The following is a 25,034-nucleotide window of genomic DNA, read 5'->3' on the forward strand; positions in this document are numbered from 1 at the left end:
GGTGGCCATGGCAACCGGCCGCCCCGTCCCGGCCACCCCCGCGCGCGCCGCGCTTCTCACCTGGGCCGGCGGCGCCCTCACGCGCAGGCTCGCGTTCCCGGGACCCCGACCCACGAGCCCAGAGTCCCTCTTATTCTCCCGCCCGCTCGCTCGGGCCACGCCAACTAGCCCACGCCCACCCCCACCGCCGGGACGGGCCGAGGGGCCCCGCGCGCCAAGTCCCGCCCCCTTCACTTGAGCCGACTCGCTCATTGGCTCCGCCGCGCCCGGCTGCCCCGCCCCGCCCGCTCCCCATTGGCCCAGGCGCGCCCGGGGAACTAAGGGCGCGCGAAATCGGGCTCGGGCGCGACAATTGAATCCCGGGGCAGCCCGCGCGCAGGCGCGGAGCCTGACATCCTCCCCTGTGGCTCGCCAGGCCCTCCCCCACCCGGCCGGCGCGACCCCCGCGGGGCTCTGGGTATGTTCCTCTCGCCCCTGCCGGCGCCCGGGCTGCGGGGGACGACTGCCGAGGGCCGGCGGGGCGGGGGCAGAGCCCGAGACGGCGTGGAGAACAGCCACGCTACGGGGCACGCGTGCGCCGGTACTGGCCGCGCGTCCCCGGGCCGCTCCCGAAAGTTTTGCAAAGGCTCCGCGCCCGGTGCCGCCGGGCCCTTCCCCCGGCCCAGGATGGCACCCCGATCAGTCCTCAGGCTCACCTCTCCGGCCGCCCCGATCCGCTCTCCTGCCTGCGCGCCTGGCCCGGCTGGGGATGGCGATAGAGACGCGTGCGTGGCCCCGGACCCCGCGCGGACCTGCCTGCGACCCGGAACGCCTGGACGGCCACCACTGCCCGCCGCGCTGCCAGCTGCTCTGATTTTTTTTCCCGCGAAAACTCGGCGTTTGGGAGTTGCGGGGCCGCGGGAGGCCGCGCCAGGGGCGGGCTCCTGCCTGGTGATTGGCCGCCGCAGTGGCGGGAAGCGAGAAAGGGGGTGGGGGGCGCCCCCTCCTCCACCCACCCCCACTCCGCCCAGCGGGCCACGGCCCCGCCCAGCCCTGCGCGGTCTGCTGGGCGCACCCAGTGTGCGACCCGGCCCAGTGGCGGGAGCTGGGTACCCCCCCGACTCTGCGTGTCCCTCAGGAGCCCTAAGGACCCCCCGGGGCAGGGACCCCGGGTAGAGTCCCCCTGACCTTTTAAGTCCTTTTCCACAGCCCCTCTCCCGGAGCACGGGCATGCGCTGACCAGTAGGGTAAGGAAGGCCGGAATCAATGTTTAAACACTGCAGTAGAATGTGGGGGCCCCTCTCGAGACCGCCTGTACCCCGATGGCCAGCCTGATCGCCCCACGCTCCATTTCCTGGCGTCAGGGCCTGCTAGAGCTCCCCACCCTACCCACCCGCAGGGCTTGTTTGCTGGGTTTTCCCGCCTCGTTTTCCCGCCTTCTCCCGCTGTCCAGGCGGGCAGGACTGCCCTGCCCCCTCCACCCTGCCTGCTCCGCTCTGGCCAGTCTTGGCGGGCACACAGTGACCCATGCTGGGCACCTACAAAGTGCCTGGACACAGTGTTCGGAGCTGGGGGGGCGGCAACAATGGACAAGGCCAACCCTGTTGGTGGTCTCCAGAAGGGTAATTTCTTCTCTGGAGAGACAGGCAAAAAATGAATAAGTAAAGCAAATCATTTCAGATACCACTGCGTGCAATGAAGACAGGACAGTAGCTGGAGAGGCATGTGGGGGTGCGCAGAGAGGACATTCTGGTTGAGGTGGGCCTCTCTGAACGGATGACATTTGAGCTGAGATCTGAGATAGAAACCAAGGACAGATGGGTCGAGGAGGGACGGGCAAGCTCAGAGGCCGGAAAAGGCTTAGAAATGTAGGGGGAGCAGCCAGGAGGCCAGTGTAGCTGGGCAGAGAGGGGACGAGGTCAGAGAGGTGTCATCTAAGGCCTCAAGGGGGCCTTTGGTCTTTATCTCTTGAGAGCAGTGAGCAGCACGGGAAGGCTGTAAGCAGAAGAGTGATGACCTCCAACTTCTGTGTGTACAGCTTTCTCTGGACCCGAGCAGAGTCCCTTCTAGGCACTGGTCCTTCTTCTGTTCTTTCCCCAAGTGGTAGGCAGAAGAATGTCCCCCCTCTCCCAAAGCTAGTCATATCCTAATCCCTGAGCCTGTGAATATGGTAGCTTCCGTGGCAAAAGGGACTTTGCAGATGAGATCAAATTAAAGATCTCCGGGTGGGGGAGAGTATCCTAGATGATCCAGGCTGGTCCAAAATCATCACAAGCGTCCTAACAAGTGAAAGAGGCAAAAGGGCCAAGTCAGAGAAGGAGAAGTGACAAGGGAAGTAGAGGTTGGAATGATGAGACCCAACAGACAAGGAATGTGGGAAACCTATAGGGGCCAGAAAAGGTGAGGGACAGATTCTCTCCTAGAACCCTAGAACACCTTGATTTTAGCTGCTTAAGACCCATTTTGGACTTCTGACCTCCAGAACTGTAGGAGAATAAATTTGTGTTTTTTAAGCCACTAAAATTGTGGGAATTTGTTATAGAAGTCATAGGGAACAGATAGAGTCCAAAATACAAAGTCCAGAATTTGCTGTTAACTTTCTCCAATTTCAGGACTCCGTCTGTGCTACTGAGTGTCTTTCTGGGCCCACAGTCATCAGCCGAGTATAGACCACAATCTCAGGGACAGGCAGGTATCAGGCAGGCCTCCCTGAGTCTGGGAGGCAGATGAGATCTTTCACATTGAGAATCAGCCACCTGGCCTATTCCTGGTGAGAGCATATCATTTGTTTGCAAATACTTTTGCAAAAACCCAACAGGACCAAAAGAGGGAATACGTTCTTCAGGTGTATTTGGAGCAGGGCTCAGCCCAGGCCCCTTGGATATCTCAAGTCAAGTAACTCAAAAAGAGGTCTGGTTTTCCCTGCAGAAAGAAATGGCCCCATTTCTCCAGTCATTTTGAGAAAGTTGGAGAGGTTGCCTAGGTTCGTTAACAAACATGAGTGAAAGACTATGCCAGGCCTCTCCAGAAGAAGCTTACAAACCACTCAGGGAGACAAGATGGCAATGTCTACAAAAGACATCACATGAAATAATAAAGCGAGATACAACAAAGACAATGAAGGAGGCCTGCTAGAGTCTGGAGAATGGACACTTCCTGACACCTCTTCTGCTCCAGTGGCCCTCCTGCTTAGGCATCAGCCCATGGGCGAGTTAGGCACCAGGAAACCCATCAGAGGGCGAAAGGCCTCAGTTTCCTTTTTGCAAAATGATACATTCTTGAAGGTCGTTAAGTCACTCAACAAACCTATTGACACCCCTCTTGTCTGAACCAGGCCCGGAGTAAAGGAGACGTTGGTGGGCACAAAGCTTACAGAGACTAAGTCCCACCCTGCAAGGACTTCCCATTCAATGGGGGAGACACAGGTGTAAAGAGAAATGTCAGACGTGTAAGGAGATGGTGTTCGTGTTTAGATGGAGGACACAGTGCTCTAAGCATTCAGTCAGGACACACCAGATTTCATGTCCTGGCCATATCTATAATTTTTTCTAACGGACTGGTTGGTATAGAGAGAGAGCCATTAAAATGACAATGACTGTGTATGAGCTTAACCAGTGTATGAACCCTGAGAAGCACACATACCACATTTGGGGGCCATCTGTTAGAGCAGAAAAGACCTTGGGGCTCATTCCTCATTCCTCCCCATCTCTAAGTAGAGCTCGTAAGGAGCTCTTCCCACCCAGGCCTCTAACCTCCCGGCATGATGACAGGTGTTCCCTGTGGGGCAGGAACGCTAGGGCCTTGCGGTTGGTTTGGCTTATTTATCTGTTATTTCCTAGGAAAAAGGGGTCAGGCTATCATTTCATACACCAGTGAGGACTTTGGAATTCCCAAGCTGTCCCACCCCTGCACAACAGCCTCATCTCCCATCCCAGCCACTAGGGACCCCCTTCCCAGAACGCTGGCTGGATGATGTCACAGACAGGTGACCTCACTGCGGCAAAGGAACCGGCATGGGGGGGCAGTGGCATGGGGGGGCAGGGAGAATATTTCTCTACCACCCCAACCCCCCATGTCTGTGGTGAAGTCGATCGAATTAGTATTGCCCAAGGATGCAGTCTACCTAGCCGGCTCCAGCATAAAAGGGCAGGTGGTTCTAATCCTGAACAGCACCCTGGTGGACCCTATTGTGAAGGTGGAGCTCGTGGGAAGGGGTTATGTGGAGTGGAATGAAGAAATCGGGGCATCCCGTGATTATAGTAGAGATGTTATTTGCAACAACAAGGCCGACTACGTGCACAAGATGAAGACATTCCCAGTAGAGGGTAAGGACAAAGCCAGCAGCCAACTCTAGCCATAATAGGAACCTGGGTCCGGAAGGTAAACACATCTGCTAGTGGATCAGCAAACCCCCAGGGATACCAGAAATGGGCAGAGGCCTGGTTCCTCCCCAGGAGGGAAGCTATGTATAACAATGACCATCAGATACACATTAACACGAAAATAATAAGACACGAGGAGCTGATCAGAACCCAGATATTCGAAATGAACTTTCAAAGTTGTTTCCCTGGGGGGGGATAAATGCTATCCTTAGCCCAATGACCACTTGGGAAGGCCAATTAAAAAAAATCTGTCTTGTTATTTGACAGATAAATCTCCCTCTGGCAGTGAAATGCCAAGGAGACAAAAGAAGGAGTCCTATGGTCCCAGGGAAAGAGAGAGGAGGTTATTCTAGGGAGAGAATAACCAGGCCCCAACTCCAGCAGGTTCAGATCCACGGTCTGGACAGACGTCAGGGAGGCTGAGCTGCCTGGGAGCCGCATGTCCTTTCCAAAATGCGTTCATGGGAGTGTTCCCAGGTATGCCACAACTCTCGGCCAACGCCTGGCTGAACAAAGTTTAATTTTAGACTTTTAAAATTTTTAGATTGGGAGGTCGTGGAGAGGTCTCTTCGAAGAGGGAATTGAGCTCAGATCTGAGTGACGGGAAGGACACCAGCCATGCAGATATCTAGGGGAGGAATGGCAACATACCATCCCTTACTGCTCAGCAGTCCTGTTGCCTCTCTGTGTCCCATTAACCCATCTGGAAAATGGGAACCAGAAAAAGGGATCACTCATAAGATTGCTTTGAGGACTTAGTGACTGAATGGTATATAAAGGGCTTAGAATAGTGTGGGGCATACAGTAAGTGCTCTGTGTTTTTTCAACCCAAACACTTCCCATCCTAACACCCCCAGCATCAGGTACCACCCTTTCCCATTGCCAAGCATTTCCCCTCAAAAGCATAAGCCCAAGCCTCTGACAGATTCATTCATTTATTTCACAAACATTTATTGAGCACCTTCTGCACACGGCACTGGGCCACGGGTTGGGGGTGGGGCAATGGATAAAACAAACAAGGTCCCTGGAGTCACTGGGATTGCCATCCAGTGGGCAAGACACAATAATGAGAGGTTTTTGGACGAATGAAAGAAACAAATAAAATGGGGGAGGTTGCAGAAATGGGGGCCGTGTGAGTTTCTCCCTGGTCCTCAGTTGCCACTCAACCAATGTTAAGCACCTACTGTATGCTGCGCACTGGAGGCCAAGCTCTGTGAGGGCAGGGAGCTGTGCTGGCCCTGTTCACTGCTGAAAATAATGCCTAAAACAGCCTCTGGCCCACAGAAAGAGGCTCAAGAGGGGTTTGTTAAACCAATGTGCTGGACCTCCAGTTTCTCAGGCCCAGAGTAGGGGTGAGCACCCCAGCCACCTCATCCACCCAGGCATCTCCTCCCTCCAGCCCAGCTGAGGCCTAGGCCTAATATTTGTGGATCATGCAGATCCCTAAAAGCACAGAACTCAGCCTAGCTCAGGGACAGGTGGGCCAGGCCCAGAACAAAGCTCCTGCCAAAACAACAAATAAAGAAGGGGGGGGGTTAAAAAGGAAAAAGATTCTAGAACCTTCTGATGGCCTCGGTGTGTTTTGCTTTCAGATAATTGGTTAAGTGCAGGCAGCCACACCTTTGACTTCCATTTCAGCTTACCTCCCAGGCTTCCTTCTACCTTCGCCAGCAAAATTGGCCACGTCTTCTACTTCGTGCAAGCCTCCTGCATGGGCCGGGAGCATATTCTGGCGAAGAAAAGAATGTACTTGTTGGTTCAAGGGACTTCGGATTTCCACAAAGAAAACCCATTGCAGGTAGTGATGGGGGAGGGGCTGCGGTGGGGCTTGTCCTCCAAGCTCACCAGAGGCAGGTGGGAGGGCAGGGAACAGAGCCGGCCCCTACTAGGAAGAAGGAAAGGTGCTGATGGCTCCCCCGGGGGGTCCAGAGAGTTCCCAAAAGGTGAATCTGAAACCAGGGTAGGAACAAAGCCAGCGGGAGCCCCTCAACCAGGATAATCCCGCCATCTGGAACATCTACAGTTGACAGGACTGGGGGGGCTGTTGGCCATCGAGGTGGTGGGGGCCAGGGGTGCTGCTCAATACCCCACAGTTCCCAGGACACCCCCCCCCCAGAGAATGACTGGGCCCCAATGTCCTTGACCCTATAGTAAGTCAAGGCTGTTCAGAGGCCTCCCCTGTGACCTGGGGGTGGGAGGCCTGGACGCCCGGTGACACTCCAGGGTCTTTGAGCCCTTAGACAACAGAGATGGTGCCCCCACCAAAAGAAGCAAGGAAAAGGGGTGGCTTGTGGTCTGGCTGAGCAAAGGAGGAGGTTTTCTGGATGGTTCCTGGAGGCCCAGGTGCAGAGGTAGAAGTCGAGGTGGCTGGAGTGACGTTGGCCCCAAGTCACTCCCCTGGGGACTCTGTTATTAGAGCATGGTAGCTGAGACGGAGGTGGGGGTTGGATTTTAGTTTTCAAGATCCAGGTAAAAATCCCAGAGCCCCCACCTTCCTGTTGTGCGACCCTCTGCAAATGACGTTGCCTCTCTGTGCCTCTATCTCCTCATCTGTGAAATGGACAGAGAGATAGTGCCTAGCTTGCCGAACTTCCCACAGTGCCTGGCATGGGTTGGGGGATGGGCCCCAAGAATCTTGCTGCTTCCACCACCAGTGTCACAGGGATCGTCTCCAGCCCGGCCAACCTCCTGGGATGGTCCTGGAGGGTCCCAGGAAGGGCAGATGCTTGGAGGGGTGGAACAGCCCTGCGATGACCAGACCTGAGCTCAAGGCCCGCTTGACCACCTGCTCCCTGTGTTACCCTGAGCGGACTGTGGCCTTTCCCTGGCCTTCCCTTCAGAGCTAATCTAGAGTGCAGGGGGCACGAGGCAGAAACTGGGGTGAAATGTTGGGGTTGGGTGAGACCCAGCCTGAGATTTCGTTGACAGATACTTCATTAGCTAGATGGCCTTGGGCAATTCACAACACCTCCCAGAGCCTTGACTGTCCTGATCTGTACAATGAGAAGAGTAATACCTCCCTTGATGGGTGCCCATGAAGACCGCGAAGTGCTCAGCGAGGTGTCTGCACACCCAGGAGGTGCCCCCGTAAGTGGGAAGCTCTAAAAATCAAGGTCGTAGCAGCAACAGGAGTTATTACAGATAAGTTTTGAGGATATGAAAATAGCGTGTTTTTTCAACTACTGAGTACTGTCTTAACCAGACTGGGCAAGGGAGGCCCTTTGGAGGAGGTGACATTTTAGCAGAGAACTGAAAGAGCAGAGGCGGGGAAACCATGGGGATATCTGGGGTGGAGGGTTCCAGATGGAGGGAACAGCCCGTGCAAAGGTCCTGGGGCAAGACTGTGCCTGGCGTGTTGGATGAACAGTGAGGGGGCCACATGGCTGCAACAGAGTGAAGGAGGAAGCAAGAGGGAAGAAGGTAAGGGCAGGGAGGTAATAAGAGGCCTCAGGAAGACTTGGACTTTAACCTGATGCAGGTAAGAGCCCTGGTGGGCAAGGGGTCATCATTGGATTCCCTCTGGCTGCTTTGGGGAGGATAGATAGTGGGGGGCAGGGGGAGGGCAGGAGCTGGGGGACCAGGACAGAGGTTATCACTCTGGTGCAGTGAGCCATGATGGGGCTCAACCAGGTAGAGGCAGAGTCTTTTTTTTTTTTTAAAGACTTTTATTTATTTATTGAGAGAGAGAGAGAATGATAGAGAGCATGAGCAGGGAAGAGGGTGAGAGGGAGAAGCAGACCCCCCTGCTGAGCAGGGAGCCCGATGCGGGCCTCGATCCCGGGACTTCAGGATCATGACCTGAGCCGAAGGCAGTCGCTCAACCAACTGAGCTACCCAGGCACCCCGAGGCAGAGTCTTTTAAGATTTATAAAAATTATTTGCGAGAGAGAGAGAGCGCATGCAAGCAGAAGGAAGAGCAGAGAGGGAGAGAGAATCTGAAGGAGACTCCATGCTGAGCTCAGAACCTGACATAGGGCTTAATCCCACAAACACCAGATCATGATCTGAGCTGAAACCAAGAGTTAGACACTTAATCAACTGAGCCACCCAGGCACCCCTGGGTAGAGGCAGAGTCTTGACCTCCAACAGTCTGTCCTCGTAGCAGCCAGAGACAGTCAGGTGATGACCTTCCTCTGCGCCCACAGCCCTCCCGGTCTCCCATTTCATTCAGGGTAAAGGCCAAAGTACCCCCCGTCCAGAGAGCCCTGCATGACCTGCCCCCTCTCCCCTTCGCTTTCTCTGCTCCCGCCAAACAGGCCTCCTCGCTGTTCCCTCCAATATACCAGGCCTGGTCCTGCCCCAGGGCCTTTACATAGGCTGTTGCCTTCCACCTGGAACACTATAATATGACCTTCCTATCCTTCCCCCTCCTCCTTCAGATCTTTGTTCAGAAGCCATGTAGGCACTCACGTGGCTAAGTAAACTCTCACAACCCCAACAGAGGGCAATTTAGCTGTATCTATTCAAATTAAAATGAACATGCACTTTGCCCCAACCATTTCCCTTCTAGAAATTTCTCCCACTGATATTCTTTCACTTGTGACCTCCCACAGCAATGTTTTCGCGGCAAGAAATTAGAATCAGCCTAAATGTTCATTGCTAAGGGAATTAAAGTAGCAAAGGAATATTCAAAGGAATGCGCTATAGGTAAGTTAGAAACAGAGGCAGAACAAGGCAGCTCTTAGTATCAGGACCTCTACTAAGTCACTGGGTTCAGTGAGCACAGCAAAGTTCAGAACATGCGAGAAATGTACTTCCTTGCAGGTGTAACAAACGTGTCCGGAAGGAGATCACAGAAACTAGCAACAGACATGCCCCCCTGGGAGGGGAGCCGGGGAGCTAGGAGGAGCAAACATTTTCCCCTTCCAATTGTTTTCAACAGCTTTACTGAGCTATAATTCACATATCTTATAATCTACCCATTGAAAGTGTACAATTGAATGACCTCCCCTGTGTTCACAGAGTTGTGTGGCCATCACCAACTGTCGATTTTAGAATACTGTCATCACACCAAAAGGAAATCTTGGATCCCTTAGCTCTCACCCCTCGAATTCCCCACACTCCCTCCCCCAGGCCATGGTGACCACGAATCCCCTTCCTCTCTCTATGGATTTGCCTGTTCTGGACGTTTCATGGAAACGGAATTGTACGATATGGACGCTTTTTGCGTCTGGCTGATTCCACTCACCTTTGTAGCATAGGTCGGTGTCTCATCCCTTTTTATGGCTGAATGACATTCCATTGCGCAGCTGGACCCCATTTTGTGTATCCGTTCGTGCATTGATGGATACTTGGGTTGTTTCCACTTCTTGGCTACTGTGAATCACGCCTCTGCAAATTCCCTTACATGTTTGCATGGATGTATCTTCTTGTTTCTCTTGGCTCGATACCTGGAGTGCAGTTGCTGGGTCAGATGATCACTCCCTTCAACATTTGAGGAACCCCCAGCCTGTTTTCCACAGTGGTTGGACTGTTTTTACTTTTCCTCCAGCACTGCACACGGGCTCCAATTTCCCCACCTCTTCTCCACTCTTTGTACCTTTAGAATCTTGAAAGACAGACCTGTGTTGTCTCTTCCGACAGTCGGTACTATTTGGGAGAGGAGCTTGTCCCAGAGACATTTCCTAAACATTGGCTCCAAGGGAACCCCCACCGTACCTCTCCTTCGTTCACACCCCTGGTTTGCCTCCAGCCACAACCTCATCACTGTCCGGATCAGAAATGACCTGTTTCATTTTCAGCGAGCCGACTGTGTGTCCGTGTCTCCCCTCCCCTCCCCGCCCCTTCGCCAGAGCAGGGACCAGGCTGGTCTTAATTGCTATGGGTTTTCCTTGGACTTGTCACCAAGCTGACAACAACAAATACTGTTTGGGTGAATCCCCCCAAAGCTTCACACATGCCAAAGGAATGCGGGGCTCCCAAACACTCCCAGATCCAGGAAATCCAGTGTTGGGTGTGTATCCCCGACATTATTGGGAATCAGGGCACTTTGGCCACCCTGCCTGACCTCGCGAGGGAGTCTCCACTGGGCCACTGTTGGAATTGCTGGGCCCCTGTCTCAGGTGCAGGCCAAGACTACCGGCTTGGCCTTGAGTTAGGGCAGCAAGTTCCTCAATGCCCGCAGGGTCCTAACGCATGCGAGGAATTTTCGAATAAGACTGGAGGGATTTAGAATAAAACTGCCTGCAATTAGCCTCCTGGAGGAGAGGGAGGGAGGGGACCGCTGAGGAGGCAAGGGGGCCAGAGGCAAGGGTAGAGGTGAGGTCACCTGGTGTCAGGGGTCAGCCCCAGGTCTCCCAAGAGGAAAGGCATCCGATCCGGAGCAGTGTTTTTCAAACCTCAGGTCACGACCAGATCATGGGTTGCAAAATCAGTTTAGCGGGGTGCAAGTATATTTGTATAAAACGAAAGAATACGCAAGACCAAACTAGAAAATATCAGAAAAAAAAGTTAATTTTGTGGGTTGCAAACATTGTGTGTGTTTTTTTTTCAATAGAATAAGAAAACAGAACAGAGAATAAAATAAGTAGAACAGGAAGTGAAGAAAATATGGTTGGTGGCTTGCAATCGACTTTTTTTTTTAAGATTTTATTTATTCATTTGACAGAGAGGGAGACAGCGAGAGAGGGAACACAAGCAGGGGGAGTGGGAGAGGGAGAAGCAGGCCTCCCGCTGAGCAGGGACCCCGATATGGCTCCCAGGACTCTGGGATCATGACCTGAGCTGAAGGCAGACACCTAATGACTGAGCTACCCAGGTGCCCCTTGCAATCAACTTTTTAAAAAAAAAAGAAGAAAGAATAGAACAAAATATAAATACGGTGGGTTGCAACAGCTTTGTTTTTATAACATCAATGTGTTGGACAGGATATAATAGTTGTGAATAAGTTGAATATAGAATTTATCAGAACAAAATTAATTTGGTGGGTTACAACCAGCTAATGTTTACAAAATGTTGGTTTTATATAAAGCAAAATAATAGAATAAAGAAAGACTAAACATAACAGGAAAACAAATCCAGAGGGTTGCAATGAATATATTGTTTTAGGATTTTATTTATTTATTTGATAGAGAGCACAAATAGGGGGAGCAAATCAGCAGCTGACTAGTTGATAGAATGGCTGCATTTTGAGGCACTGAGAGGCAGAAGGAGAAGCAGGCTCCCCGCTGAGCAGGGAGCCCGATGTGGGGCTTGATTCCAGGACTCCTGGATCATGACCTGAGCTCAAGACAGACACTCAACCGACTGAGCCACCCAGGCACCCCGCAATGAACATTTTTAAATGCATACAATAAATGGAATAAAGCAGAATGTACCAGCAGGCATAAGTAGTAGTTCATGAAACATATTTCTTTCATAGATCTCGATGCAGATGAAAATACAGATTTGTGTTCTTTGCCACGATACTAAAATCTATGTTTTAACCATGAGCTGTGATTAAAAAAAAAGGGGGGGGGATAGTATATGACACATAACTGTGTGTGGCCTGCAAAGCCTAAAATATTTATCATCAGTTCCTACCAGAAAAAGTTCACCAACTCATGGCCGAGAGCAATCCCATGATGGGTCTCAACCAGATAGAGGCAGAATTTTCTGCCCTCCTGCTTGTGCTCACTCTCTCTTAAATAAATACATAAATCTTTTTTAAAAATCCAGATATAATAAACCCCCAATTCGGGACAAAGGGAGCCAAGGAGTATGAGGGGATGGCATTAGGGAGGGGGTCCGCGGGGCCTTCAACCAGATCTCTCATGTTTTTACTTTATTTTTTTTTTAAGATTTTATTTATTTATTTGAGAGAGAGAGAATGAGAGAGAGCACATGAGAAGGGGGAAGATCAGAGGGAGAAGCAGACTCCCTGACGAGCAGGGAGCCCGATGCAGGACTCGATCCCGGGACTCCAGGATCATGACCTGAGCCGAAGGCAGTTGCCCAACCGACTGAGCCACCCAGGCGCCCCTGCAATCTTATTTTGTAAATGAGCAGAGATCTGAAACAAATCAGGAGAATTTGTAAATGCTGATGAAGCGGGTCTTAGGAATATGGCAGTGCTATGCCAAGAAATGGTTAACAAGCAGCTCTGGTGTGGGGCAGCCGTGATGTTTCCCAATTTCCCTGGTGAAAATAACACCCATCAGGGCCAATTTCAAGTGAACAACTTGATGTCACTAATGGGAAGTGGGAGGGGAGTTTGAGCAGTATTTTTCACACTATTTTCTCTCTCTCTCTCTCTCTCTCTCTCTCTCTCTCTCGGTATGCTGAAAGAACACACACACACACACACACACACACACGCTTGTAAAAGTATCACGTTTCTCTGCAAGGAGACACCGGAAGCCAGCAAAAGTGGAGAGTGATCATTCTAAGCCCCCCTGCCCCCGGCCACATCACATCAAATCCTTTAACATATTATCCACAAATAAAAAGTAAAATGTCACCGAAGCCACTCATTAAATATAATGCATGTGCGACTTTATTTGCAAATCAGCAGCTGACTCGTTGATAGAATGGCTGCATTTTGAGGCATTTATTTAAACACACTACATACTTTCAACTCTACGGTTTTCCTTTCATGATTCAGAGCCCGTAATATTTCCTCCTAAAGTCTGAACTGCCCGGGTAAGCCCCAAGTCTTGGGCTTAGACTGTGAGACGTTTCCTGTCTTCTAGAAAACCAAGGCCCAGAGAAGTCAAGGCACTTGCTCAAGGTCACACAGCAAGTGAGCATGGGAGGTGAGGGTCAAGCCAGGGTCTTGTGGATTTCTTAGGCTTATGATGAGGAAATTGGTACTCAGAAAGGCGAAGGGTATTGATTAAGGCAAGCCGGGAGATCATGCCAGGCTTTTGGCTGCCAAATCCCCAAGGCTCCAGATCCTATTTCAGTGCCTCTTACTTAGGAGAGTCCCAAAAGCTCAAGGTTTGCAGGAGCTTTGATGGAGGAATGTCAGGCAGGCGAGCAGATCTTGTGGCCACCATCCCTCACAGCTGTCCATCCCCCCTTCTAGAACCCTCTGTCGGTGGAGGCTGAGAAGAAGGTCTCCTACAACTGCTGCAGCCAGGGCACCATCTGCCTCCAAATCCAGATGGACAAGAACACTTTTACGCCAGGGGAGAGGGTCATTTTCACCACGGAGATCCACAACCAGACCAGCAAGTGCATCAAGACGGTCACCTTCGCCCTCTACGTCCACGTGCAATATGAGGGCTTCACCCCCGGTGCGGAGCGGCGGTCTCGGGTGGACAGCAGTGAGCTGCTTCGGCAGGAGGCCAACACTCAGATCACGCCCTTCAACACCACCAAGATCGTCAGCACCCTCAACCTCCCGCAGGTGCTGTCCGTGAGCAGCGGCATGCGGGACGGCGAGATCATGAGTACCCACTACGAGCTGGTCAGCACGGTCCACCTGCCTTGGTCCCTGACCAGTGTGAAGGCCAAGGTTCCCATCATCATCACCAGTGCCCCTGTGGACCCAGACAGCTGCCCACAGCTGGAGGGGGCAGCATCTCCCGAGAGCCAGGAGTGCCAGAATTAAGTGCCCAAACTTCTAAATATTAAAAGCTTTATCAGACTCTATGGGCAGCCCTTTTTTTTGTCTGGCACAGATGGGCTTCAGATGGGCCGGGGTGTGGATGGCACGTGTCTGAAACTTCCCACAATGCAGCCACTTAGGCATCAGTTTCTCCCAGCCCCAGATAGTTTACTGAAGGCCAGGAGAAGATGAAGGGAACTGACAAGGTCTTCCAGTAGCCCCCCCCCCCCCCGGTTAGGGCTCCAGACCCATTTCCGTGCTGGGGTCTTACAGTGCCTTGACCCAGGGTCCCCAACTGGGGCGATTCTGCCTTCCAGCTGCACTAGCAAAGTCTGGTGGTCCTGGTTTTCACGACCAAGGGGAACAGGGGCTCCTCCTGGCATTGGGTGAGCAGGGAGGGATGCTGCTCACTGTCCCGCGATGCCCAGGCTGGCCTCACCCCACAGAATGATCCGGCCCCAAAGGTCCATAGCTCCAAGAGGGAGAAAACGTGCATTCATTATCTGGGGGAAAAATTCAGTTTGATCCCTAGCTCACACTAAATACCAGAATAAATCCCCAATGGATCAAGTGGAGGAAACCAGGGTGACCCTGCAGTGTCTGTGAGTTCCCTCCTCTCTCCCTCCCACTCAGTGTGTGTATTTAAATATTTGCAGTATCCCAGGATATCCTCAGTCGGTCAGATGGTTATGGAATGTAGTCTCCTGGGGGTCCATAGAATCCCCTAACCCAGTGGGTTTCACCCAAAGGGATCCTGCCCCTCAGGGGACACTGGGCAATGTCTGGGGACATTTGTGGTTGTCATGACTGCAAGTGCTCCTGGCATTGAGTGGGTGGGGGTCAGGAATGCTGCTCAACATCCACAGTGAATAGGACAGCCCCCCACAATTAAGAATGATCTGTCCCCTTGGGGAGCCTGGGTGGCTCAGTGGGTTAAGCGTCTGCCTTTGGCTCAGGTCATGATCCCAGGGTCCTGGGATGGAGCCCTAAGTGGGGCTCCTTGCTCAGCCGAGAACCTGCTTCTCCCTCTCCCTCTGCAGCTCCCCCTGCTTGTGCTCTCGCCCTCACTCTTTCTCAAATAAATAAATAAAATCTTAAAAGAAAAAGAATGATCTGGCCCCCACAGACTCTTAAATACAGAGAACACACAGATGGTCATCAAAGGGGAGGTGGGTCAGTGGATGGGTTAAATAGGTGATGGGGATTAAGTCATATACTTGCTGTGATGAGCACCGGGCGGGGGGCGGGGGGAGGATGTATGGAAATGTTGAATCACTGTATTGTACACCTGAAACTAATATTACACTGTATGTTAACTAAGTGAAATTTAAAATAAAAACTTTAAAAAAAGAGAATGATCTGGCCCCAAATGTCAGCACTGTTGAAGGGGAAAGATGCTGGGCTGGGGCAATCCACAGGGGCAGGTGGTTGCCAAGTGCCAGGGTTGGGTCTGGGGGGCCTCTTACCCAAGTCAGGGCATGGCCCTCCTACACTCACAGCCTCTCAGGGCTACCTCACCTCACTCAGGGTAGAAGCCAAAGTTCTCCCAACACAGGGCTTGCACATCTGCCCATGTCTCATCCATGATCATCAATCACCTGCACCTGACCTGTCTGCTACATTCTGTCCTCCCTGCAAATAAAAATCCAGGATGCCCCATTACATTTGCATTTCAGATGGACAATACTATTTTAGCATATGGGATATACTGAGGCTTAAAAAATCATTTGTTGTTTATCTGATATTCCAAGTTAACTGGGTGTCCTGTATTTTACCTGGTGATCTGATTCCTCAAGCAACTAGAAGACTCTCAGCACAAATCAGGCCACCTCAGCCCATTGGGTCCCCATGGCACTCACCCTGGCCTACAAGGATCTGCATGGTCAGGAATGAAGGAATGACTTCCTGATGCCACACCATTCTTACTCTTCTCCCACTTCTCAGATTTTTGGCGTCTGCTTTCTTCAAAGCCACATCATCCATGCCCCTTCTTTCAGGAAGCCTTCCAGCCATACCAGGCAGCACCTCTCACCCTCCTCTACCAGGTCCTGAAACATGCATGACTTTCAAGGGTCATCTCTGCAGATGACAGATCTAAATAATAACAGAAATGACGAGGACAATAACACCACGGCAAGGACTAGCTCTAGTCACATCACACTTTCCTTCTTCCTCCCAGGCACATGGCTAGACTACATTTCCCAGCATCCCATGCAGCCAGGTGTGGCCATGTGATTGATCTGGCCCAGTGATGTTAAGTCACTTGAGGCCAGATCCATTAAAAACTTGCCACAGGAGTCTTGTTCTCTTTCCTTTTTTTGCCAGCTGCTTGGGGTGGAATGTTTGAAGGGGAGCTGCCCAGGAAACTTGATTGTTGCAAAGACAAGGAATAAAACTTTATTGAATAAACAACAGCTGCTGAAATTGACAATTGCTTCTTTCAGCCCTTGGTCTACCTAGGATTCCTCCAGCTCTGCACATTGACATTTGGGGTCAGATGTTTCTTTTATGGGGACGATCCTGCACATTGTAGGATGTTGAACAGCATCTCCTGCTTTCACCCACTAGATGCCAGTAGCATCCCCCAAGTTGTGACAACAGAAATTTCTCCAGACGCTGCCAAGAATCCCTTGGGCGGGCAGAATCACCCTCAGTTGAGAGCCCCTAGTCTACTCTTATCATACAAGTAGCTACATTTATGGAGGCCTTTGGACATTTCAGGGACATGGACTCAATGCAGCCACACAAAACCTGTCATCTCATCTTCTCCCCACCCCTACCCCACCTGTTCTGTCTTCAGCTCCCCATGTCTATGAAGACCCCACCTCAGCCTTTTATTCTCCCAAGTCCTGTTTTACTTCCTAAGTAACTGCTTAACCTGTCCACTTCTCTCCATCTCCCCTGCCACCACCTGAATCCAGGCCACCATCAATGCTTACCTGGATGATCACGGCAGCGGCCTCCCAGGTGGCTCTGCTCTCACATTGGATCCACCTTTAATATCCTTCTAGACTCTTACTCTTTCCATTATCACCATGCTGGTCCCACAGCTTGAGTGTCCACAGATGGATGAACTGATAAACAAATGTGGTCCATCCACAATAACGGAATATTACTCAGCCTTAGAAAGGAAGGAAATCCTGATACACACTACAACATAAATGAACCTCGAGAATGTTACGGTAACTGAGGTAGGCCAATCTCAAACGGAACATTCCTGTCTACTTCTACCTCTAGGAAGTCCCTAGAGGCGTCCCATCCACAGAGACAGAGAGTAGGTGGTGGGCACCAGGGCTGGGTCAGGGGATGGGGAGTCAGTGTTTCATGGGCCCGAGTCTCAGTTTTGCAAGATGAGAATGTTCTGGAGAGGGATGGTGGGGATGGGTGCACAACCATGTGAATGCACTTAACACCACTGAGCTGTGCACTTAAAAATGGCTAAGATAAATTAAGGTAAGCTTACGTATGTGTATTTTACCACCATTAAAATGTTTTTAATCATAGCAATATCCAAGCCTTATATCGTGCTCACTGTGCCCCAGGCACCAAGCTAAGCTGTGGACGGCTTCATTTAATCCTCTCCATCCTCTGAGTTAGGACATGAATGCCCCATTTCACAGACGAGCCAACAGAGGCTCAGAGAAGTGCAGGAGGTGCCCAGGCTCGCAAAGCCAGGATGAGATCCCCTAACCACCCTCGGTAGTGCTTCTCTGAGCACCATGGAGACTCTTATTTTTACTGCTTCAGCTAAGGAGGGAGGGACCCATCTCAGGTTCACAGAGCTGAGGCAGGTGACATGGCCAGCCTGGGCCCCCAGTGCGTGGCCAAGCTGAGATGGGGACCCAGGGCGGTCTGAGCCTGTCTTTGGGGTTGTGGGTTTGAGTCTTCATTATATCCCCTCTTGGCACCGGGTCTCCTTCTTGCAAAGCTGACAGGGTGTTATGGAAGCAGCCAGGATTCATGTACCTGAGAAGGGCTGGGGGTCCAAAATACAGGCTCTCTGGACCTCAGTTTTCTCATCCGTAAAACCGGTAAATAATTATTATACTTAAAATAATGTGATTAATAATAATAGCTGGTATTGCTATGAAATGTTAATTACTATTATTCACCTTGGCACAACTCTACATGTGGGGCTGGGTCACTCTATGTGGGGGTGTCCCAGGCACTGTGGGGATGGGGGGCTTCCGTGGTCCCACCTACTCTGTGCCAGGAGTACCCCCGGTCGGAACAACCAAAAATGTCTCCAGACACCCCAGTGGAGACAGAATCTCTGAGGGTTCTGGGAGCAGAACTGAACCCAGGTGGTAGCCCCTGTCCACATTATAGGGTTGGAGGTCTATGTTGAGTTAGTGTATCTGATAGTAAATGCTAATGAGATTCCCAGCTCTGCTACTTACATGCTGTGTGACCTCGGGCAAGTCACTTGCGTCTCTGAGCCTCAGTATCCCCACCTGTAAAACTCAAATTCATCATTAGTCCCTCCTTCCCCAAGATGCTGGATTAAACAGTCTATAAATGCATAAGCACTTACTCCACAGGCACTGCTGTTACCGCACCTGGGGGCTTTTGGAAGATTCTGACTCACAGTGGCGGGCCCCTGCACCCTCCCCACTGGCTGCCTCCCCTCTGGGCCCCAGATTCAGGAGGCCACACAGGCGGGGCGTTGGGAACACTTCCTGTGCGGTGGCCTGTGGTGCCCACTGGGACAGGTGGGCCAACGGGAGAACACAGCTGGGACCACCCCACTTCCTGCCCTGGGGGGAGGCGCCTCTCACGTTCCCGCACCCCTACCCCCAAAATAACACCTCCCCCCAGGAACCAAAGCCACCGCACCAGCTGCAGCCTCCAACTCAGGGGACACAGGACAGGCGGGGGCCCAGCAGCTGCCACCACAGCGCCTGCCCCGCTGGGAATGTCCTCCCCCCTCACTGCTGCCACCTCCGGCATTCCAATCCCAAGGGGGTGACCTGGCCTCCCCCATGGGCCAGGACACTTGAGCCCTGAGCAGCCAGGGCCGGCTGGGGGGAGGGTGCTCCTTTGCCCCCGCTGGGGGGCAGGGGGCACCGTCTCGGCCAGAACCCCCAGACCCAAGGTGCCTTCAATCCTCACCTCAAGGGATCGTTCGAGGAGGAAGGGGCTGGTTGCCAGGACAACAGCCCCCCACCTATGCCTGTGAACAAAGGGGCAGCCAGGGGAGCCAAGAACGGCATGTTCTCTCCCCGCCAGCGTGACTGGTACATCCTGGCAGCTGACGCTTGGAGGGCCGTGCCCTGGCCACCCCAGACAAGGCCACCCAGTGTGGGAGCGGTCAGGGGGTGGCCGTGGCACTGAGGGATCTAGTTCCTGGTCATCTGCCCCCTAGGCCTCTGTCCTTCCGGTACATTCTGACGAGGAAGTTAGCCCGCTCTGCCTGCAGGACTTTACAGAAAGGCCACGGGGCCTCAGACTTCTGGCTCTGAGCTGGGGACGGGCCACCAGCACTGGGGGGACAAAGGCCACGTGGAGCCCTTCTGGCTGCCGGGACCCCTGATCTGGCATTCTGGGGCGAGGGATGCCCAGGGGGACCTGCCTGGCCTGGGAGGGGCTGCCCAGGGGCCAGACAGTGGGACTTGGAGCAGCTCCCCTCCCCCAAGCCCGTGCCTCCGTGCAGGGGACAGGGGGTAGCTGGCGCCACGAGGGCGGGGGTGGGGGGGCGGGGACAGGCCAGGGCCTGCATGTTAAAAGACCCCCGATTCCCCGCCGCGAGCCGCGAGCCGGCCCAAGGAGACAAAACCTTGCCTTCTGGCCATCGGGCCACCGTTGGTCAGATTGTCCAGCCACTGGCCGGAGCTGCATCAGGTAAACAGACAGTTAAACAAAGATTTCTTAGCATAAGTATGTCCCTTACAATATTTGGGACATACTTATGCTAACAACGGTTCATTGTGTCTCTGGAATTCACATTTAACTGGGCATCCTGTAGTTTTATTTGGTAAATTCGCAACCCTAGCCCGCGGGCTCTCAAAGAGGCAAAACTAAGCCCATCAATGTCCTCCCACACTTGTTCCTCTGCTGGTCCTAGCCCTGGGGATGGCCCAGGTGTCCTCCACCTCCCTGGGTCCCTCACCAGAGGCCCTAGTCAGCCTCGCCTTCTGAAGCGTGGCCTGCCCACTCCCTGCTGGAGTCTCTCCCAATCTACCCCCACCTCCTGCGGGCCTGGTCATGGGCCATCAGCTCCCCCCTGCCCTGCCCTCACCCCTGCCTTTCTCTGCATCTTGAAGACTCCACCCCCCTTCCCCAGAGACCTAAACAAGGCCTCCCTGCTTGGAATCCAACAGTGGCTCCCCACTGCTCCAACAATAAAGGCCCAAAGCCTCTGCTGGACATTTCAAGCCCTTCCCCAGCAGGGTTCCAAGACCCTCTGCTCCCAGTTCCCAGCCCCCTCTTCCAGAAGCTTCCTGATCTTTCAGGACCCTCGGTACAGACCATCGCCCCCACCTGAGTCAGACGCCCCCCTCCTCTGCCCACAGCCCTTCAGGCTACCCACCTCCCTTGGGGTACAAGCCCAAGTCCTCTCCTAGCCCACCCGCCTTGTCCCCTCCCTCTCTCCCCTTGGATCGCTCTGCTCTGGCCGCTAGGGCCTTCACTGTTCTTCCAACACACCAGGCCAGTGCTGCCCCAGGGCCTTTGCACAGGCTATCCCTGTTGCCTGGAGTACACCTCCTCCAGAGAGCCTTTTTCTCTGTTTCACTGCTGTATTCAGCAGATCACACCAGAGGTGTTTAATAAATACTTCCTGAATGAATAATTCATCATGGTTCTTGGAATGTCCTCCTGCACCCCCCTTCTTCCATCTTTCTATGACTTCCACCTTTACTTTAAGACTTAACCTGAGGCAAGTGGGCTCATTTTCTTCTTCCTGATTTCCTTTATCCATAGGGCAGCCCAAGACATCTTTTCAATGCTCCAAACTGCCCTTGTTGACCGTGCTTCAGAACCTTCTGTGGCTCCCTAATGTCCTCAGGGCTCTTGACAGCCTGGCCCTTGCCCAACTGTCGATCTCGTTTCTCTTCCCTGACACCCTGCCCTCGCCACATTCTACCTTCTAGCCTCACTGTGCAGGAGCGCACTCTGTTTCCCCCTGCTCGGAATACCTCTTCAGTACCTTCACCCGCCTGACGCTGATTCCTCTCTCAGGCCTCAGCTTAGACATTATTTCCTCCTGGAGGCTTCCCAGCACCAGCCACAACCTGGGGCCAGCTCTCCTCTGGGTACTCCCGTGTACTTGTAGCCCCCATCACAGTCCCGATCACCTATATTTTATGCACTTGGTCACCAGAGCCAACTCATGTGTCAGACACAGGAGACCCAGGGCCCATGACACTTCTAAGGGCCGATGGAAATGGTTTGTTTGTAATTTATCTTAAAATCAGAAGAAAATATTGAATATAATACCAATGCAGTCGTAAAAGATCATTTGCAGTATTTTTTCATGGAGGGAGGGACCCACCATGGCAAAAGTGCCTTAGGGCTGTAAAAGTCTTTTTTTTTTTTTTTTTTTTAAGATTTTATTTATTTATTTGAGAGAGAGCAAGTAAGTGAGAGAACACAAGCAGGGGACGGGAGGGGCAGAGGGAGAAGCAGACTCCCCATTGAGCTGGGAGCCCAGCATGGGGCTCGATCCCAGGACCCTGGGATCATGACATGAGCCTGAGCCCAAGGCAGCCGCTTAACTGACTGAGCCACCCAGGCACCCCAGGGCTGTGAAAGTCTTAAGGCAGTCCTGCTGGTCCCATGCATGTCTCCCCATTGGATTATGAGTGCCTTGAAGGTGGAGGTGGAGGCTGAATCCTCAGGGCTGCCCAGCATGGGTCTGGTAGACAGCAGGTGCTTAATAATTGTTTGTTGAATGACTGCATATCCAGTAAATCACTGGGTCCTCATGGCCAGGCCTGGCCTGGCTCACAATATTAGGAGATACTTGATAAATGGATGGATGGTTGGAAGGACGTAAGGGTCAGAGGGTAGATGGGGGGCGTGTGGACACCTGGGTCAGGAGACCAATCTGGGACAGCACGCCACCTTGTGGCACAATGCTGGTCTGTCTCTCATTCCCCTAGGCTCAGTGGGAAAAAACTGGGGAATTTTCAGAGCCCTTCCACTGGAAAGTGTGGAATGGAGGAGGAGGAAAGAGAGGAGGAAGAGAAAAGGGAGGTGGGGAGGAGGAGGGGGGATGGAGGGGGAAGGAGGAGAGAGGGAGAAGAGGCAGGGTGAGGAGGAGGAGAGTACATTGAGATCTCAAACAAACTCAGGCTATTTCTGGCTGTGCGACCTGGGGCACGTTAATCACCTCTGTAATCCTCGGCTTCCTCATCCAGAAAATGGGGAGAATAAAAATGAGGCCTCTGAATAATGTAATAAAATAGCTCAGAAAACTATGTTTCTTACATGCCACGCTGGGAATCCTGGACAGGTGTTGCCCTCAAGGAGCCCACCAAGGCTGGGAGGTGACAGTTTTCCAGGGGACACAGCTGGGGCAGAAAAAGGGATCTGAGTTTGGAGGTAGAGTTGTCAGAGTTAGCAAAAACAAAAACAAAACCAAAAAAATTAAAAGGATCCCCAGCTCAATTTGAATTTCAGGTCAGTAAGGAATAATTTTTGAATGTAAGTATATCCCAGATATCACATGGGATATACTTATAACCCCCAAGTGTATTCCTTGTTGATCTGAAATTCAAATTGAAGTGGGCATCCTCTATTTAGTCTGGCAGCCTTCACCTTGGGAGAGCCTGAGGAGGTAGGCAGGAAGACTTCCAGGAGGCGGCGGCAGTGGTGCTGGAAAGGAAGTGCTAAGGGCCGGTGGGGCAATGCCCTTTCTTTCCCCTTTCCCACCATGTGCACATGTGCAATGGCAAACGCCCTTGATTGCACTCACAGGGAACTGGAGGTGGGGGTTGAGTGCCATACTAGGAAAGGTGGTGAGCATAGCTGTTCTTCTTTTGTTGAAAAGATGTGGGGCAAAATCACCAGGACTTTATTTTGCAAATCAGAATTGAGTTACATCTCCTTTACCAGGAATATTTTGGCCACATCCCAGCACTGAAGGCCACTCAGAAGCTCAAGGCTACCAGACATTTCTCCCAGTGACTTTGGAGTTGTGTGACCTTGGACAACTCACTTAACCTCTCTGAGCTCTATACATCCAATAACTCACTCCACTCCAGCCACATCAACTTCCTGGCTGCATCTCCAACTTACCAAGCATGGTCTGCCTCTGGGCCTTTGAATGTGCTGTTTCCCCAGATCTCTACGTGGCTCTCTCCTCTCCTCCCTCACTTTTGCTTTCATATGCCAATCTGGGAGGCCTCCCTTGACCACCCCATTTTTTGTGGGTGTGCCACAAAAAAAATCACACCCCGATTCTCCATCCTAGTCCTTTGCTTTTCTCAGTAACCTGACGCATTATGCGTTTCACTCCTTTCTCTTGTTTATTGTCTGTCTCTGCCCCTGACAGTGAGCACCACAAGGCTGGGATCTGTTTTACTCACTGCTGTGTTCCCAGCACAGCAGCTCAGTAAAAATTGCTGAATGAGTGAGTAGGAAAATGAATGCATGAGTAGGAAAAAAGGCCAGCAGCAAATGTGAAGTCTTTTTTTAAAAAGATTTATTTACTTGACAGAGAGAGATACAGCGAGAGAAGGAACACAAGCAGGGGGAGTGGGAGAGGGAGAAGCAGGCTTCCCACTGAGCAGGGAGCCCGATGCGGGGCTCGATGCGGGGCTCGATGCGGGGCTCGATGCGGGGCTCGATGCGGGGCTCGATCCCAGGACCCTGGGATCATGACCTGAGCCGAAGGCAGACGCTTAACGACTGAGCCACCCAGACACCCCTGCAAATGTGAAATTTTTTAACTGTTACAGCTGATTGCTTTAATCCTTTTGGCGCCTCAGACTCACTTGAGAATCTGAGTAGCTGCATGTGGTTACTTAGATGTAAATATTCAGTTTCTTGATGTGCAAAAGCCCCACTGTGCCAGTGGCCACCATACTAAATGGCGCAGAATTCTAGAGCATCCCCAGCATCTCAGGAAGCTCTGCTGCATGGTGCAATGTAGCCACTGTCCAAAAAATGCACTTAGTCACAGACACCAGCTTTTCTTCCATGTTCTTTCCAGAGGTTCCAGAGGCCCCGCCCTGCCCCACCCCACCCCACATAATTTAGCAGAAGTGGCACATTGGTGGCTCCTGAGCTGAATATGGCCCCGGTTGGGCTTTATTTGGCCCAACGGTTTTCTAAAAGGCAGGACACTTTCTTTACTCTGGAATCCCCATGGATATGGGAATCTCTGGGTGGGTCTTCCACAGAGCAACACTCTGCCATGCCGCCAACACTTTGGAGGAGGCAGTTACTTCCTTTTGGCCCCTGGGGCCATCTGAGTTTGAGACTTTGTTTTATAGACCAAGAGGATAAAGGATGGGGGGAGGGGTAATCCAAGTGGTGCTGCTTCAGGAAGGGGTTGATCCAGGAGTCCTAGATCCAGAGTTGATCCCCGCACTGCCCTAGGCCGACCGTCTCCGGGCCTCAATTTTCTCATCTGTAAAATGGGGATGATAAAAGAACAGTTTTGGGAGGATTGAATGGTGCCATGCGGGTCAGGGTGGGAGGAAAGCACTCCCTATCTGTTCACCGCTGTGGTGAAGGCTGCTCATACTGCTGGGTCGAGCTTGGCTGCATAACCTTCCCGCCCAGGGTTGGGGCGCGGCTCCTGACGCGCTGGGGGCTCAGAAAACAATAATGTTTCTTACATGCCACGATCTTACAGGCAACGATCTCTGAGTTCTCACCGCCCCTGGAGAAAAGGGGGACCCGTGGACCCCAGAACTCGGAGAGCACCTCCCTGGGCCGAGTTCATAGGATCCCTAGGTCGGGAGGGGGCGCCCTTGGCTGGCTCAGGCGTCTTACAGGGGTCCCCCGACGCACGCGCCGCCCGCAAAAGTCTGGCCCTTCCCGGACTTCACTTGCGGCTCTAACGTCCCGGACCGAGCGGGGGCGTGGCCCGGCGGCGGCCAGCCTCCCGATACGATTGGTCCTCCGGTCCGTCATTCCCGAGCGCCCGCCCCATGACTATAAAAGCCTCCCCAGGGCCGGCCCAAGACGGTTTC

The 25,034-nt window shown here is 52.6% G+C and overlaps 2 protein-coding genes and 1 long non-coding RNA gene across 10 annotated transcripts in view; 1 reads left to right on the top strand and 2 right to left on the bottom strand.

Annotated features, from left to right (window-relative positions):
- UHRF1 (ubiquitin like with PHD and ring finger domains 1) overlaps nt 1–803 on the bottom strand; it is a 29,179-nt gene extending 28,376 nt beyond the window's left edge. The window contains exon 1 of the mRNA XM_034998655.1: nt 696–803. The gene's annotated coding sequence lies outside the window, so the exon portion shown is untranslated. The remainder of the gene's footprint in view (nt 1–695) is intronic.
- Nucleotides 20–13,934, top strand: ARRDC5 (arrestin domain containing 5). 2 transcript variants are annotated; one of them, XM_034998656.1, is made up of 4 exons: nt 20–4,304; nt 4,746–4,838; nt 5,954–6,159; nt 13,366–13,934. In XM_034998656.1, the coding sequence occupies exons 1-4, from the start codon at nt 4,052–4,054 to the stop codon at nt 13,891–13,893; spliced, it is 1,080 nt and encodes a 359-aa protein (XP_034854547.1). In that variant the 5' UTR covers nt 20–4,051; the 3' UTR covers nt 13,894–13,934. The 2 variants fall into 2 exon arrangements, with proteins under 2 accessions (XP_034854547.1, XP_034854548.1); XM_034998657.1 differs by lacking the exon at nt 4,746–4,838.
- Nucleotides 12,812–19,244, bottom strand: LOC118006059. Of its 7 annotated transcripts, none has more exons than XR_004677931.1 (5): nt 19,003–19,244; nt 18,291–18,344; nt 16,830–16,964; nt 15,750–15,984; nt 12,812–13,611 (listed from the first exon to the last, which is right to left on the bottom strand). It is a non-coding gene; the product is annotated as an uncharacterized LOC118006059 (long non-coding RNA). The 7 variants fall into 7 exon arrangements; XR_004677933.1 differs by having other exon boundaries at nt 13,574–13,646; XR_004677930.1 differs by lacking the exon at nt 12,812–13,611 and adding an exon at nt 14,006–14,362.
- Between the last annotated feature and the right edge of the window lie 5,790 nt (nt 19,245–25,034).

Source organism: Mirounga leonina, unplaced genomic scaffold (genome assembly GCF_011800145.1).
Source record: "Mirounga leonina isolate KUSES-001 unplaced genomic scaffold, KU_Mleo_1.0 Mir_94, whole genome shotgun sequence".
NCBI classification, from domain to species: domain Eukaryota; kingdom Metazoa; phylum Chordata; class Mammalia; order Carnivora; family Phocidae; genus Mirounga; species Mirounga leonina.